The 13,977-nt window shown below is 38.2% G+C and overlaps 2 protein-coding genes across 7 annotated transcripts in view; one reads left to right on the top strand and one right to left on the bottom strand.

Moving 5' to 3' along the window:
- LOC136839469 (mucin-2-like) overlaps positions 1–13,977 on the top strand; it is a 422,431-nt gene that overhangs the window by 85,074 nt on the left and 323,380 nt on the right. The window contains exon 1 of one of the 6 annotated variants that reach the window (XM_067105545.1): positions 3,106–3,390. The exons of the other annotated variants lie outside the window; for them this stretch is intronic. The gene's annotated coding sequence lies outside the window, so the exon portion shown is untranslated. Of the gene's footprint in view, positions 1–3,105; positions 3,391–13,977 lie in introns of those variants that run through there. 6 annotated transcript variants of the gene reach the window in all.
- Positions 1–13,977, bottom strand: part of LOC136839829 (uncharacterized) — a 42,723-nt gene that overhangs the window by 28,162 nt on the left and 584 nt on the right. Inside the window, exons 1-2 of the mRNA XM_067106159.1 lie at positions 13,966–13,977; positions 13,480–13,832 (exon numbers count right to left, since the gene is read on the bottom strand). The exon at positions 13,966–13,977 is cut by the window's right edge and continues 584 nt beyond it. Coding sequence (XP_066962260.1) covers positions 13,480–13,832; positions 13,966–13,977 — 365 coding nt within the window. The remainder of the gene's footprint in view (positions 1–13,479; positions 13,833–13,965) is intronic.

The raw sequence follows: 13,977 nt of genomic DNA, 5'->3' as shown, positions 1-13,977 counted from the left end.
GAATATTTCATTGTTAAATTCATTATTCACTCCAATGTTAGACTTCCACTGGATGCTACATATTCATTCTCCTCGGACAATGGGTTATGCATTATATCATCTTCATTTAAGAAACTGAAATGTATAAAGTGCAGATGTTATGTGCTAGAACAATCATGTGCACTTGCAAGAGGGTTGAATATTTATACATTCACGCTTTCGTTTATTTTCCCCTCGTTGCACAGAGAGAGAGAGAGAGAGAGAGAGAGAGAGAGAGAGAGAGAGAGAGAGGGAGGGGGGCGGGCTGCCAACGAGAACTGACGAACTTGTCAGATATTTTTCAGGTTATTTTCTTCTCATAGTTTAAGTAACATATAAACTAAAGCAAAATTCATACTGACTGACCATTCTTCCCAAATATACCACTGAAGTCTATCATAACAGTTTTTTTTTTTTTAAATGATGTAATAAGACCCCTTTTCTTGTTCGTAGATATTGATGTATTGTTGGAACTTAGGGATTTCAGGTATATTTTTAACAATATACCAAGATTTACACTCAAGAAAAGGATCTTTATTTGTCCTGAAATGTGCTACTTTTAAGGTGAATTTAAGACCATTAAAAAAAAGACTTAAAAAAGAATAACTTGGCCCAAACTCTCGTAAGTTGCTGCAGGTAAAACCAGCTTTTAGATTCGATGCTAGGTATATTCCTAGATACTCTAGAAAACTGTGCTTAGAATTTTATCTTGTTTACAACTAAAATTTGGAACATTTGCCTGGGGCAGTTGTGGAATCTTCTGACCTCCAAATGTTTAAGCGAGGAGCAAATTCATTCTTGCTCTCCGCTGACGTCTCTTGAATTTCAGTGTATTGGTTTTATCTTTTATTCCCGCTTATTTCATTGTTTATCACCTTTTCCTGCAACTTGTCTCACTCCCCACAGGCTGATTTCCCTTTGGAGCCTTCTTGGGCTTATACTCTAAAGACCGTTTTCAGCTGAAGAAATGGTATGCATTGAATTCTGTATTCTTAATAGGATATACTTTAAATGCAGAACGATCATAGATATTAATGGCCATTAAACAACCGAGTAATTCCTGTGAAATCCAACCTCATTCAATCATATTCTGATATCTCATTACATTTGAAAAAATATAATTAATAGCATTCGCGTCGTTGATTAACAGTCGTCGGCTAAGTAATCAGTTCTGAACAATCAGGGACACATCCCCATTTCTCAGCGTTAATGAGTTATTAATTACGCTTAGTTGATGTGACTGATGACGGCTGACAATCGGGGAACGTTTAACCGAATTTCGAGGAATTATCGATTTTTAGTTATTGATGGATTTGCACTAGTTAATGCCTAAATAAATATGTCCTGAAGTATTATCTGAACACATTTTTTTTTTGTCTGTTCTTTTACATATTTGATCACGGCATTTACCGCCCTGTAAGCGGCATTGACCGACAAATTGTCGCACAATGTCTGTATGACGTTCTAGGTGGAAGTGAGATATATACTTCAGTTTCCTACTAAAATTACACATTTTCTACGATAAGACCGCTCGTTTTCTCAATAAAATATCAAATCAGAGTACTGTAAATATGTATCTATGTATCTCGATATTTTGAACCCGTCATAGTCGTATCACATATGTACCAAGCCAGCTAGTTTCCATATAATATTTTGTATTTCTTGACATATTTTCACTGTGTATTTTCAGAAATATAAAATTATATAATTGTAGGGAACACTTCCTAACAGAGCATCCTTACCCATAAGCAGGGCTGCCAGTTTTCTGACCAGGTTATCGTACTGATACCTCAAAATTATCGTTTGGCTGCCAAAATTATCGTAAAAATATATCGTATTCATGTGAAAAGTATCGTATATTTTACCAATACACTATGCTCTACAGTAGTATGATGGCAGTATATAATAAATGGCGGAATCTTTATCAACACAACATTTCTTGGTATTAAAATAAATACATGTGCATCTTTTATACATTATCATGATTAAGCAAAAATAGTTTGAATTAAACTGTTTTCTCATTATGAAAATAAAAAAATCCTATAAAAAGACTGAAACGAAAAAGACATATAGTAAAGATATACGGAATTAAAGGAAACCCTACAACTTAGTGTCATAGCTACTAAAACGATATATGTCCGAGATTAACCTAGCGCAAGAGTTTTCTACTTTAATACAATTCTTCCATTAAAGCCCATTAGCTGTATCTGTGTTTAAACTTTTACTGATTTTTGCCTTAAACAGATTGATCTTGCTAAACAATCTTTCACATTCAGCGTTAGAATGGGGAAGACTGACCACGCACAGCAAAATTTGCCAGTTCAAAAATGTTATCCCCACTCTGTAAACTTCTACCCAGAATTTATCTGCTAGCAATTTATTCTCAGTATTTAGTGCATCTCTGAGTCCTGGCAACATTCGCCACTGTTCATCAATTTTTTGTGTTAGTGACAATTGTCTGGTGATACTAATAAAGGGAGTTATATGAAAGGGTATAAAGAGGCGGTTGATTTCCTAAAAGAATTAGACAGGGCACCTTCAGCAGTCAGGCAGCACAGCTTGGAGATCACACTGTCCTTAAAATCAAAGCTTTTCTTGATCTCCTCGCATGCCACTACTAAGAAGTCCCTACAGCGTTTATAAAAATCAGTCAGTTTAGATTTATTTTCATTTGGATTTATCTTGTCAAGTTCTTTACTTAACCCCAGTCTAAGATACATCTCACTATCCCTAAGCCAATTATCTTGCCCAGAAGGATCAACTGTCTCAAGATCTGCCTTTACGATGTAGGCCTACTCCCTTTCCATGAATTATTGTAGTAAGTCCCTATAAAGCATCCATACGTTGTCATGCACCATTGTTATCACCGTTTTATCAGACTGAAAATTATGACTTCTCATTTTATAGATAATCATCATCAGTTTAGAGAACATTTAATCTTGATGAAAATGCCTTTTAATCAATAGTCTTAAAAAAGCTCAAATCCCAGAATTATCGTATAAAACGTACAATAGTTGGAGAAGGTATCGTACATCGTACCAGAGGCAGCTTAATCGTACATGTATAATAATTATCGTACGAATGACAGCCCTGCCCAAGTGCCCATAACCATGAGCCAACTCGTCGCGTGTGTTTGTGTATGTGGTCCTGCCAACGTGCTCTTTGTGTAGTGATCGCGTTTACATATGCTTTTCGTACCCTGCAGTGCATTGACGTAGTTCCAAAGGCAGGGGAAAAGAGGAAGAGTGCCCTTTTTAGGGAAAGGCACCAAAGAATGCGTGCCCTATCTCGGTTACGAGAAGAGAGACCCGACCAAACGGGAGGCGTCTTTCCACCTCCGGGATGTCAACAATGCAAGAACTCCAGATCTTAGTAAGCTTGATTAATGATTTATTTTCCTATATATACTTCATGATTACTATTTTTTATAATAATGATAGTAATTATTTAGGACCAGCAAGCTTGACTTTATCGCAGTGAGTTTTCTAACTTGTTCGTAATTATATAAGACCAGCAAGCTTGATTTTATCGCAGTGAGTTGTCTAACTTGTTCAGCACTGGGTCATTGTTTACTTTATCCTCGAAGATATCCGTTTAATATGCCCTTCCTATAACTGAACAGAAAACATGGGAATAACATTATAACAATACCAGACCTTGTACATTGGTAGAGTATATTTTTATAGGTTATGAAGAAAACTTTATAATGATAGCATATACTGTGTTGTTATAGGTTATGAAAAAAACTTTGGGCGAGTGTAGAATGCCATGTCCAGGCCTAACCAGACTACCTTCCTAACCTCACTAGGACAACGTTCCCCGAGCTGGTCGGGGCGATCCTGTCGTTCTGCAAATTACCCCATCTATTTTTATAGGTTATAAAGAAAATATATGATTAATTTTTATAGCCTAGGCCTAATTTATGAAAAAAAACTTTGCACTGATAGCATATATTAGCCTAATTAATTTTTATATGTTATGAAATAAACTTTGCATCGATACCATATACTTTTTTATAGGTAGCATATATTATTGTTTATAGGTTAAGAATATTTTATATTTATAGCATATATTTTTATAGGTTATGAAGAAAACTTTACATTGATAGCATATATTAATTTTTATAAGTTATGAAAAAAAACTTTGCACTGATAGCATACACTTTTTTTATAGGGGTAGCATATATGCTATATTTTATAGGTTATGAAGAAAACTTTATATTGGTAGCATATGTTTTCATAGGTTGTAAAGAAAACTTTAGATTGATAGAATATATTAATTTTTGTAAGCTATAAAAAACTTTGCACTGATAGCATATATTAATTTTGATGTGATAAAAAAATCTACACTGATAAAATTATATAGGCTATATATACATATATATAGGCCTATATATACTGTATATATATATATATATATATATATATATATATATATATATATATATATATATATATATATATATATATATATATATATATATATAATAAAATGCCAATTTTAGGTAACATAGAAATCATAGGAGAGCACTTTTCTTTTTATTTGATTATATTGTAAATTTCAGGGCATATTTCTTATATGACGAAATAGTTTTAGTGCAAAAATCAGCTTTTTAACTGTCATACTTTCATAGTTATTACAAAAGCAATAATTTTTTTCTTGCAAATTTTAGGTAACATATAAATCAAGAGCACATTTCTGTTTATTTGACTATATTGTAAATTTCAGGGCATATTTCTTATATGACGAAGTAGTTTTAGTGCAAAAATCACCTCTCTAACTGTCGTAGTTTCATAATTATAAAATAAGCAATATTTTTTTCTTTTACCTTTTTCTCAAAACTTATTTTTTTCAAATATAAATGCTTCAATCTCCAAGAAGACTGAATCAAATTCAGTGAAACTTTTACAGCATATAGTATATATAACTAGGCTATATATCTATAATTACAAGTGGTGAAAATTATTTTCAGAGTGAAACTTTTTTTTCCCATATTTTTGAAGTTTCACGAATTTTTTTTTTTTTTTCAGCAGCAAAATTTATGAACTTAGAAGTCGAATGTCATTCCTCATTTGTATTTTTTCAGTATTAGTTGTATTATAAGTGGTAAAAATTATTATTATTATATTATTATTATACATTTTTTTTTTTTTTTTTTTTTTATCTCAGGCATCCTGTTCAACTGGGTGGTATTTATAATGTGGGGTTCCGGGTTGCACCCTGCCACCTTATGAATTCATCACTTTTCTCACTGTGTGCACTGTTTCTAATAGCACACTCTGCATAAGTGTGCTATTGAGCCATTTCAGCATCTAGTTTTTCCAGGTTCCTTTTCAGGGATCTTGGGATTGTGCCTGTGTTCCTATGATAATGGGTACAATTTCCACTGGCATATCACATATCCTTCTTATTTCTATTTTCAGGTCTTGATACTTAACAACTCTGCTCATCTCCTCTGGTGTCCCATGGTATTGCGACATCAGTGAGTGGTATTTTCTTCCTAATTTTGTCAATCACCATCAAGTCTGGTCTATTGGCACATATCACCTCTATCTGTTCTGATACCGTAGTCCCAGAGGATCTTTGCCTGATTGTTTTCTATCACTCCCTCAGGTTGATGTTTATACCACTTATTACTGCAGTGGAGGGCTTTTGCAACTGAATCATGTTTCTTTTGTACTGGTTTTGTGCAAGTGCTGGACATTCACTTGCTATGTAGTTTATGGTCTCGTCTTTCATATTGCATTTCCCGCATATGGATGAGATGCTACTTTCATCTATTGTTCTTTGGAGATATCTGGTTCTTAGGGCCTGATCTTATGCTGCTGTTAGCATTCCCTCTGTTTCCTTCTTGAGCTCTTCCCTCTGTAGCCATTGCCATGTTTCGTTGCTGGCCAGTTCTTTAGTCTGTCTCATGGATTGTCCGTGCATTGGTTTGCTGCGCCATTCCTCTGTTCTGTTTTTCATTCTCCTGTCTCTGTGTGTTTCTAGGTCTTTGTCTACTTTTATCAGTCCTTCTTCCCATGCACTCCTTAGCCAGTCTTCACTTGTTTTCAGATATATCCCCAGTGCTCTAACCTCAATGTTGACGCAGTCCTCTGTGTTTAGTAGACCTCTCCCTCTTTTCTATCGTGTTATGTATACAGTAGTCTGTCTGTATTTGCTCTTGGGTTTAGTGCTCTATGTATTGTCATGTGTTTCCTAGTTTTCTGGTCTACGCTGTGGAGTTCACCCTTTGTCCAATCCGCTACTCCTGCACTGTAGTTGATTACTGGCACTGCCCATGTGTTTATGATTTTCATCATGTTTCCAGCATTGAGTTTTGACTCGAGTATCACCTTAAGTCTCTGCATATATTCTTTCCTGATCATATCCTTCGTCTCTTGGTGTTTTATATCCTCTCCTATTAGCCTATTCCCAGGTCTTTGTATCCTGTCTCATATATGTGTGTAATGCTATTCCCTTCAGTCCTTGTCACTTTGCCATTTTGTATGTTGACCAAGGTACATTTTTCTATTCCAAACTCCATCCTGATGTCCCCAGATACAATCCTTACAGTCTGGATTAGGGTATCTATTTCCTTGATGCTTTTACCATACAGCTTGATGTCGTCTATGAACATCAGATGGTTAATTCTGTTGCCTCCTTTCTTGAGTTGGTACCCAGCATCCATCTTCTGCAGTACTTTTGTCATGGGAATCATGACTACTGCAAAGAGTAGTGGGGACAGTGAGTTGCCTTGAAAGATCCTTCTCCTGATGTTAACCTCTGCTAGGCTTATCCCAGAGCTTGCAAGTACTGTATTCCATGTGTGCATTGTATTTTTTAGGAAGCTGATGGTGTTTTCCTCTGCCCCAGATATTTTCAGGCATTCTATTAGCAACGTATGCAGTATCATATCTAAGGCTTTCTTGTAGTCAATCCATGCCATGCTTTAGGTTGGTTCTCCATCTCTTACTATTCTTCATTACCATTTTGTGTATCAGGAGCTGGTCTTTTGTGCTCCTCCAGTCTTTCTGTTGGTTGGGGATGGTGTTTGTATCCTCTAGCCTTTCACTGATGATACCTGTTAGTAACTTCCACAATATTGGTAGGCAGGTGATGGGCCTGTAGTTACTTGCTGTATTTCCCTTGTTCTTGTCTTTCTTTACTAAGGCTATATTTCCCTTGTTCTTGTCTCTCTATACTAAGAATGTTCTCCCTGTGGTCATCCATTTGGGTGCATAGTGTAGCGGGATAATGGGAAAAAAGTGCAAATGGTGATACAAGCAACAGATTTAGCATGAGAACTCTTATTATCCCCATAAATCAAAATCAACCTCCGGCCACCTCAGTATTTGGCTATTTCCAAGATGGCTGACACTTTTCCCAAATGGCAGCAAATTTGCTGTATATTTCAAATATTTTCATTTCATAAGGCTTGAAAAGTTGCATACTGTCCATATAATGATTGAGAATTTGTATTTTGGCATTCTTACTGTCATGAAGAGATAAAGTGAACCCATCTTTCCAATATGGCCACCATATGAATACCATATTTCCAAAATGGCCGCTAAAGATAAAAAAGTATGTATCTCTTGAGAGAAACCAATATGTTATGTGTATCAATTAGTTTTAGCAAGTGCAGCTGCAGAGAGCTGTACAGCTAAGTCCAGATTTGTAGCACTTGCACCTGCCATGGCATTCCTTTTTGCAGCCACACTTATTCAGTTCTTGGCAAGATTTTGCTACTATTGGCAAATCTGTCCAATACGGAAACCAGGTGCCATCAATCTGTTGCCATCCCCAGTGTCTTGGACTGGGCAAAACTGGATGACATACTAAGGACTGGCACCAAATGTGCCCTGCTTGAAAGGCAGCTCTCTTGCAATGCCCTCTAAGAGCAGCCCTTGTAGGGGGAATGCAATCATAACCTCTTTCCTTTCTTGCAAAAAGAGATCAAGTCTAGTCTCATTTACATTTTATACGAACTGCTTCTGTCTTACACATTAGCACCACGAACTCTTCAATAATTTGCAGGTCTTCATCTTCTACAGCTGCTGGTGTTGAACTTGGTTTGCTGAAGGTGGGTGTCCTCACCCTTTTCATCAGTGCTCGGATGCTGAAACAAAGATGTGCCTGTCCCATGGAAGGATGTTTGTGCAGTTGTGGCACTTGGATTATGGTCCAGATTGTCAACAGCACAAGTTGTAAAGAGCCCTTTTCTTAGTGTAGTGGGAGTGTAGTGGGACAAACTACTTCTTCCTCCACAGCCCTTGGTACAACTTCTTCTCCTAACCCTTTAGTCAATTCCCAAACCCTATCATAGCTGATGCTGATTCTGTGGTGATGGAATGTATCAATTAATTGACGCTTCCTGGTTTTTGCAAAGACCAGGAGACAATATATATTGGAAATGGAGGTTCTCTTGACTTGGAATGTCTGGAGAATATTGAAGATGCTGGATTCTTTCGACAGTTGAAGTGCAAAAGTTGTGCTAAAGCTAGATCAGTAGATGATGTTCCATATTTAAGTTGGGATTTTATATTGCCACCGTTTTGTAGCACACTTACAAATTCCAACAAACTTGGTGGCACAGATTCTCTTTTAGTGTCTGCTGTTAAGGTTCCATCAAATTCTATCTCATGTTCAAGCATCTGTTTCCTCAATACCTTAGCTGCTTTGGCCACGATTAATGCATCATTGTGGTCACATGCCGTGGCTAGGGCTTCTTCCATTTTCCTTTTGTAGGCAAACCAAATTTCTCATCCCTTTTTAAAGTCCTCCAGTTCTGGGATGCGGGCAAGTATCTGTTCTTTCAACAGTGTTCGGTGCACAAAGAAAGCATCAGCATTTAGCTGTTCCAGTCTTTGTTTGTACAAATCATAAAGTTCTACCTTTGTAAAATAGCAGCACCCATCTGTAGTCAATTGCTTGTCTGTTATGTACATCTCGAGCTCAGCAAAAGCATGGGCACATGCCTCTTGTCTGTACTGCACGTAATCATCTCCAATTTTCTGGGAATTTAGCTAGGCCCTTTCCCTGTTGCACACACCTGTCAGACAAGAGGGGTGATACATATGGTCCTGAGAAACAATATCTCCGGCATTAAGCTTGGCCAGAAGTTTCTCATCTAGTAGGTTGTTGGCACATCTTGATTGGTGCTGGTTGGTCACAAATAAAGCATATTCCTTCTTTCTCAGTCTTAGATTCTTCTGCATCTTCTTCATCTGCCTTCTGGCTACTACATGTGAATTTTGCTGATGGGGCATCATCTTCTCCTTTTGTCTTACACAATGACTTTCTTTTCCTTTCTAGTTTTGTTGTTTTGAACTTCAGCATACATGGTTCATATATTGATGTGTTATTTTCAAAGGTCTGTAGAATTCCATCACCTGCATCAAGCCTTTTGGGATGAAATAGTATAGGCATTGCATTTAACTTATAGAATTCAGGAATGTTTGTAGCAAGGGTAACATAGCCAGCACCAGATGCATCAACTAGTCTTTCACGTGTGTCCTCTGGCACAAGCAACAAAGCTTCCAGTTAGTCGCACTATCTCCCTTGTTGTGTGGTACCGGATTGCTCCATATGTTTTCCCAGTCTCTTACCTGGTTCGGCTTCATGGATATCCTGGTGGTTGTCTTCCCTTCTTAGTTGGCTGTATAGTCTTTTCTGGTTGGCTTCGAAAAGTTTATTCAGTTGGTATCCTTTGTTCCTGTTCATATACTGTTGGATCTCATGTGCTTTGGCTTTAAGCCTCTGTTTTATATCTTCTGTTGTGGTGTTTAGTCCCTTCTGCTATACCTTGTAATTCTCGTTCAGTTTCTCTCCTGTTTTCTTGGTTTTTAGCCTCTTTTCTGCCACCTTTTTCAGTTTACTCAAGTCAGATCTCATCACCATGATTTGTTTTTCCAGGCACCTTTTCCAAGGCGGTTGCTGGTTTGGTTACTGTTGGTTTGGTTGCGACTGTATCCCCATTGGGTTCTACTGCTAGTCTTGTTCCTGCATATGCCAGGTTATTGTTTCTGTGATATTGGTGGTGCATATTATTATTATTATTATTATTTAGATGATGAGCCCTATGCATATGGAACAAGCCCACCACAAGGGTCACTGACTTGAAATTCAAGCTTCCAAAGAATAACTCGCTTGCAAGAAGTAACAGAGGATAATAGGAAATACAGAAAAAAAGGATCAGTTATTAGAAAAGAAACAATGAATTAATAAATTAATAAATAAATAGGTAAAAATGTAAGTAAATTATTAAAATGCAAGAAGAATTGTTTTAGGGTACTAATGCGTTGCATCATCGCTTGAACTTTTGAGGTGCAATTGTACGACATCCTCAGGGAGACTGTTCCACAGCCCAACACATTTCTTCAGTGTTTCTGGTACTGATTTTCTTGAACACAGCAGACATTTCCTCCTGGGTTGACCATACACTTATGACGTCTCAAACGTTTCGTCCTGGGTTGACCATACGTTTATGACGTCTCAAACGTTTCCTTCTCTGTTGACCATATGTTTATGACATTTCAAACATTTCCTCTTGGGTTGACCATACGTTTATGACGTCTCAAACATCTCCTCCTGGGTTGACCATACTTTTGTGATTTCTCAAATGTTCCATCCTGGGTTGACCATACATTCATGACGTCACAGATGTTTCTTCCTGGGTTGACCACACGTTTATGCATCTCAAACGTTTCATCCTGGGTTGACCATACGTTCACGACGTCTCAAACGTTTCCTCCTGGGTTGACCATACGTTCACTACGTCTCAAACGTTTTCTCCTGGGTTGACCATAAGTTCACGATGTCTCAAACGTTTCCTCCTGGCTTGACCATATGTTTATGACGCTCAAATGTTTCCTCCTGGGTTGACCACACGTTTAGGATGTCTCAAATGTTTCCTCCTGGTTTGACCATACGTTCACGACGTCTCAAACGTTTCCTCCTGGTTTGACCATACGTTCACAACGTCTCAAACGTTTCCTCCTGGGTTGACCATACATTCATTGTGTCTCAAACGTTCCCTCTTGGTTTGACCATACGTTCATGACATCTCAAATGTTTCCTCCTGGTTTAACTGTACGTGCATGACTTCTCAAACGTTTCCTCCTGGGTTGACCATACGTTTATGATGTCTCAAATGTTTCCTCCTGGGTTGACTATACTTTCACGAAGTCTCAAACGTTTCCTCCTGGGTTGACCATACGTTCATGATGTCTCAAACGTTTCCTCCTGGTTTGACCATACTTTCACGACGTCTCAAACGTTTCCTCCTGGGTTGACAATGTGTACATGACATCTCAAGCGTTTCCTCCTGGGTTGACCGTACGTTTATGACGTCTCAAAGTTTACCCCTTGGTTTGACCATACGTTCACGACGTCACAAACGTTTCCTCCTAGGGTGACCGTACGTTTATGACGTCTCAAACTTGTCCCCTTGTTTGACCATACGTTCACGACGTCACAAACGTTTCCTCCTAGGTTGACCGTACGTTTATGACGTCTCAAACTTTTCCTCCTGGGTTAACCATACGTTCATGACGTCTTAAATGTTTCCTCTTGGGTTGACATACGTTTATGATGTCTCAAACTTTTCGTCGTGGTTTTACCATGTGTTCACGACGTCACAAACGTTTCCTCCTGGATTGACCATACGTTCATTGTGTCTCAAACGTTTCCTCCTGGGTTGACCATACTTTCACAACGTCTCAAACGTTTCTTCCTGGGTTGACCGTGTGTTCATGACATCTCAAGCGTTTCCTCCTGGGTTGACCGTACGTTTATGATGTCTCGAGCTTTTCCTCGTGGTTTTACCATACGTTCACGACGTCACAAACGTTTCCTCCTGGGTTGACCATACGTTTATGACTTCTCAAACTTTTCCCCTTGGTTTGACCATACGTTCACGACGTCACAAACGTTTCCTCCTAGGTTGACCGTACGTTTATGACGTCTCAAACTTTTCCTCCTGGGTTAACCAAACGTTCATGACGTCTCAAACGTTTCCTCCTGGGTTGACATACGTTTATGATGTCTCAAACTTTTCCTCGTGGTTTTGCCATACGTTCACGACGTCACAAACGTTTCCTCCTGGGTTGACCATACGTTAATGACGTCACAACTTTTTCTCCTGAGTTGACCTCACGTTTATGGCATTTCATGTCTTTTTCCTTGTTTCCTTTCAAACCCGCGGGATGAAAGGGATAATATACGCCGAAAACACTTCAATGATATAATATCTTGAATATGATTACTGAAAATCCAGAAATCCTAGACAAATACCAAGTGTAAAAATTACAGTCGTGTGAAATGGGTGTCATATTCAGTTGCCCTTTCATGGAAAGGAAATATTCAGGCTTTTATCGAATGAGACACATCAAAAATGTAAATCAGAGGAACCTGAGTGCAGTACAGTTATAAAAATGAATATTTTGGGTGCTGAAGGATTAACATTCTATGAATATTCGGCGATATTTCTGAATCGTTCCGGGAAATTAACTGATGTAATTGCTGCATTGCATACCAACACGAACATTTTCTTTTATATGTGCAGGGGGAGGTTTTTTTCTCTCTTTGATGTTTGAATTTGTGTGCGTGCGTAACTGCGCTCGCGCGCACGCACACACACACACACACTATATACATGGAATGCAGTAAGCTGTTATTACAAAACTGATGAACATGAAAGCATTTTATATAAGTATCCGATTGCATAAAACAGAAAAAATCTAAATTCTGTAAGGCAATTACTTTAAATTCAACACTCCACGGTAAATATTTGGTAAGCTTTTTGTTTTTCTTGTTGGGTAACGATGCATCTAAATCATAATTCATGGGAAAAAATAGGAAGATGCCTTTATGAAAGGTATTTATCTTAATTGAGCGAAAGCAATTTCGAAGACTTCCTTTTTATTTGATTACCAAATAAATAATTACTTGAGATAAACCAATTTATCTGTGGTTTGCTGACATACGGAAACCAAAACTAATGTAATTTAACTGTGTAGGTATATATTTACATGCATCTTTTTGAAAGACACTGAATAAACACTGTTATAAAGTGACGCATATAATTTCCATGTGATGAATTTGAAAACAAGAATTTTTCCTTCCGTGTATTCGTGCTCAGTATACTCCATTAAAAAAGCGTTTTTTGTGCATGATTTTATATATATATATATATATATATATATATATATATATATATATATATATATATATATATATATATATATATATATATATATATATATAATATAAAAAGAATAAATTGTGGCATTCGCCCTTATGCATCAGAGCTCGCTCTCCCCACGCGTCCTCTGGCATTTTCCCCGCTGCTTCTGTGTCTTCTGGTATTTTCCTTACGTGTTTTGGCGTCTTCCCTCGTCCTTTGGCGTTTTCATCTCGTTTTTTGGCGTTTTCCCTGTGTATTTTGGCGTCTTCTGGTGTTTTCCCATGCCTTCTGACTTCTTCCCACGTCTTCCGACATCTTTCTCGCGTCTTCTGGCGTTTTCCCTACGTCTTCTGACTTCTCAGAGTCTTTCCCCACGTCTGGCGTCTTCCCCGCGTCTTCTGGCGTCTTCCCTGTGTCTTTTGGGCCTTCCCCGCGACTGAGGACATTTTCCCCGGGTCTTCTGGCGTTTTCCCCTCGTTTTCCCTGCGTCTTCAAGCGTCTTCCCTGCGTCTCCTGGCATTTCCCCTCGTCTTTTGGCGTTTTCCCTGCATCTTTTGGCACCTTTCCCGCGTCTTCTGACTTCTTCCCTCGTCTTTTGACGTCTTCCCCGCGTCGTCTGGTGTCTTCCTCACGTATACTGTATATTCTGCCGTTTTACCCTCGTCTTCTGGCGTTTTCCCTCTCATCTTCTGGCGTTTTCCCCGTGTCTTCTGGTGCTTTCCCCGCGTCTTCCATTGTCTTCTAGGGTTTTCCCTGTGTCTTCTGGCGTCTTCCCTCACGTCTTCTGGTGT

This window comes from Macrobrachium rosenbergii, chromosome 6 (genome assembly GCF_040412425.1).
Source record: "Macrobrachium rosenbergii isolate ZJJX-2024 chromosome 6, ASM4041242v1, whole genome shotgun sequence".
Lineage (NCBI taxonomy): Eukaryota > Metazoa > Arthropoda > Malacostraca > Decapoda > Palaemonidae > Macrobrachium > Macrobrachium rosenbergii.
The sequence above is the reverse complement of the archived record's forward strand: the minus strand, read 5'-3'. Positions and strand labels throughout refer to the sequence as shown.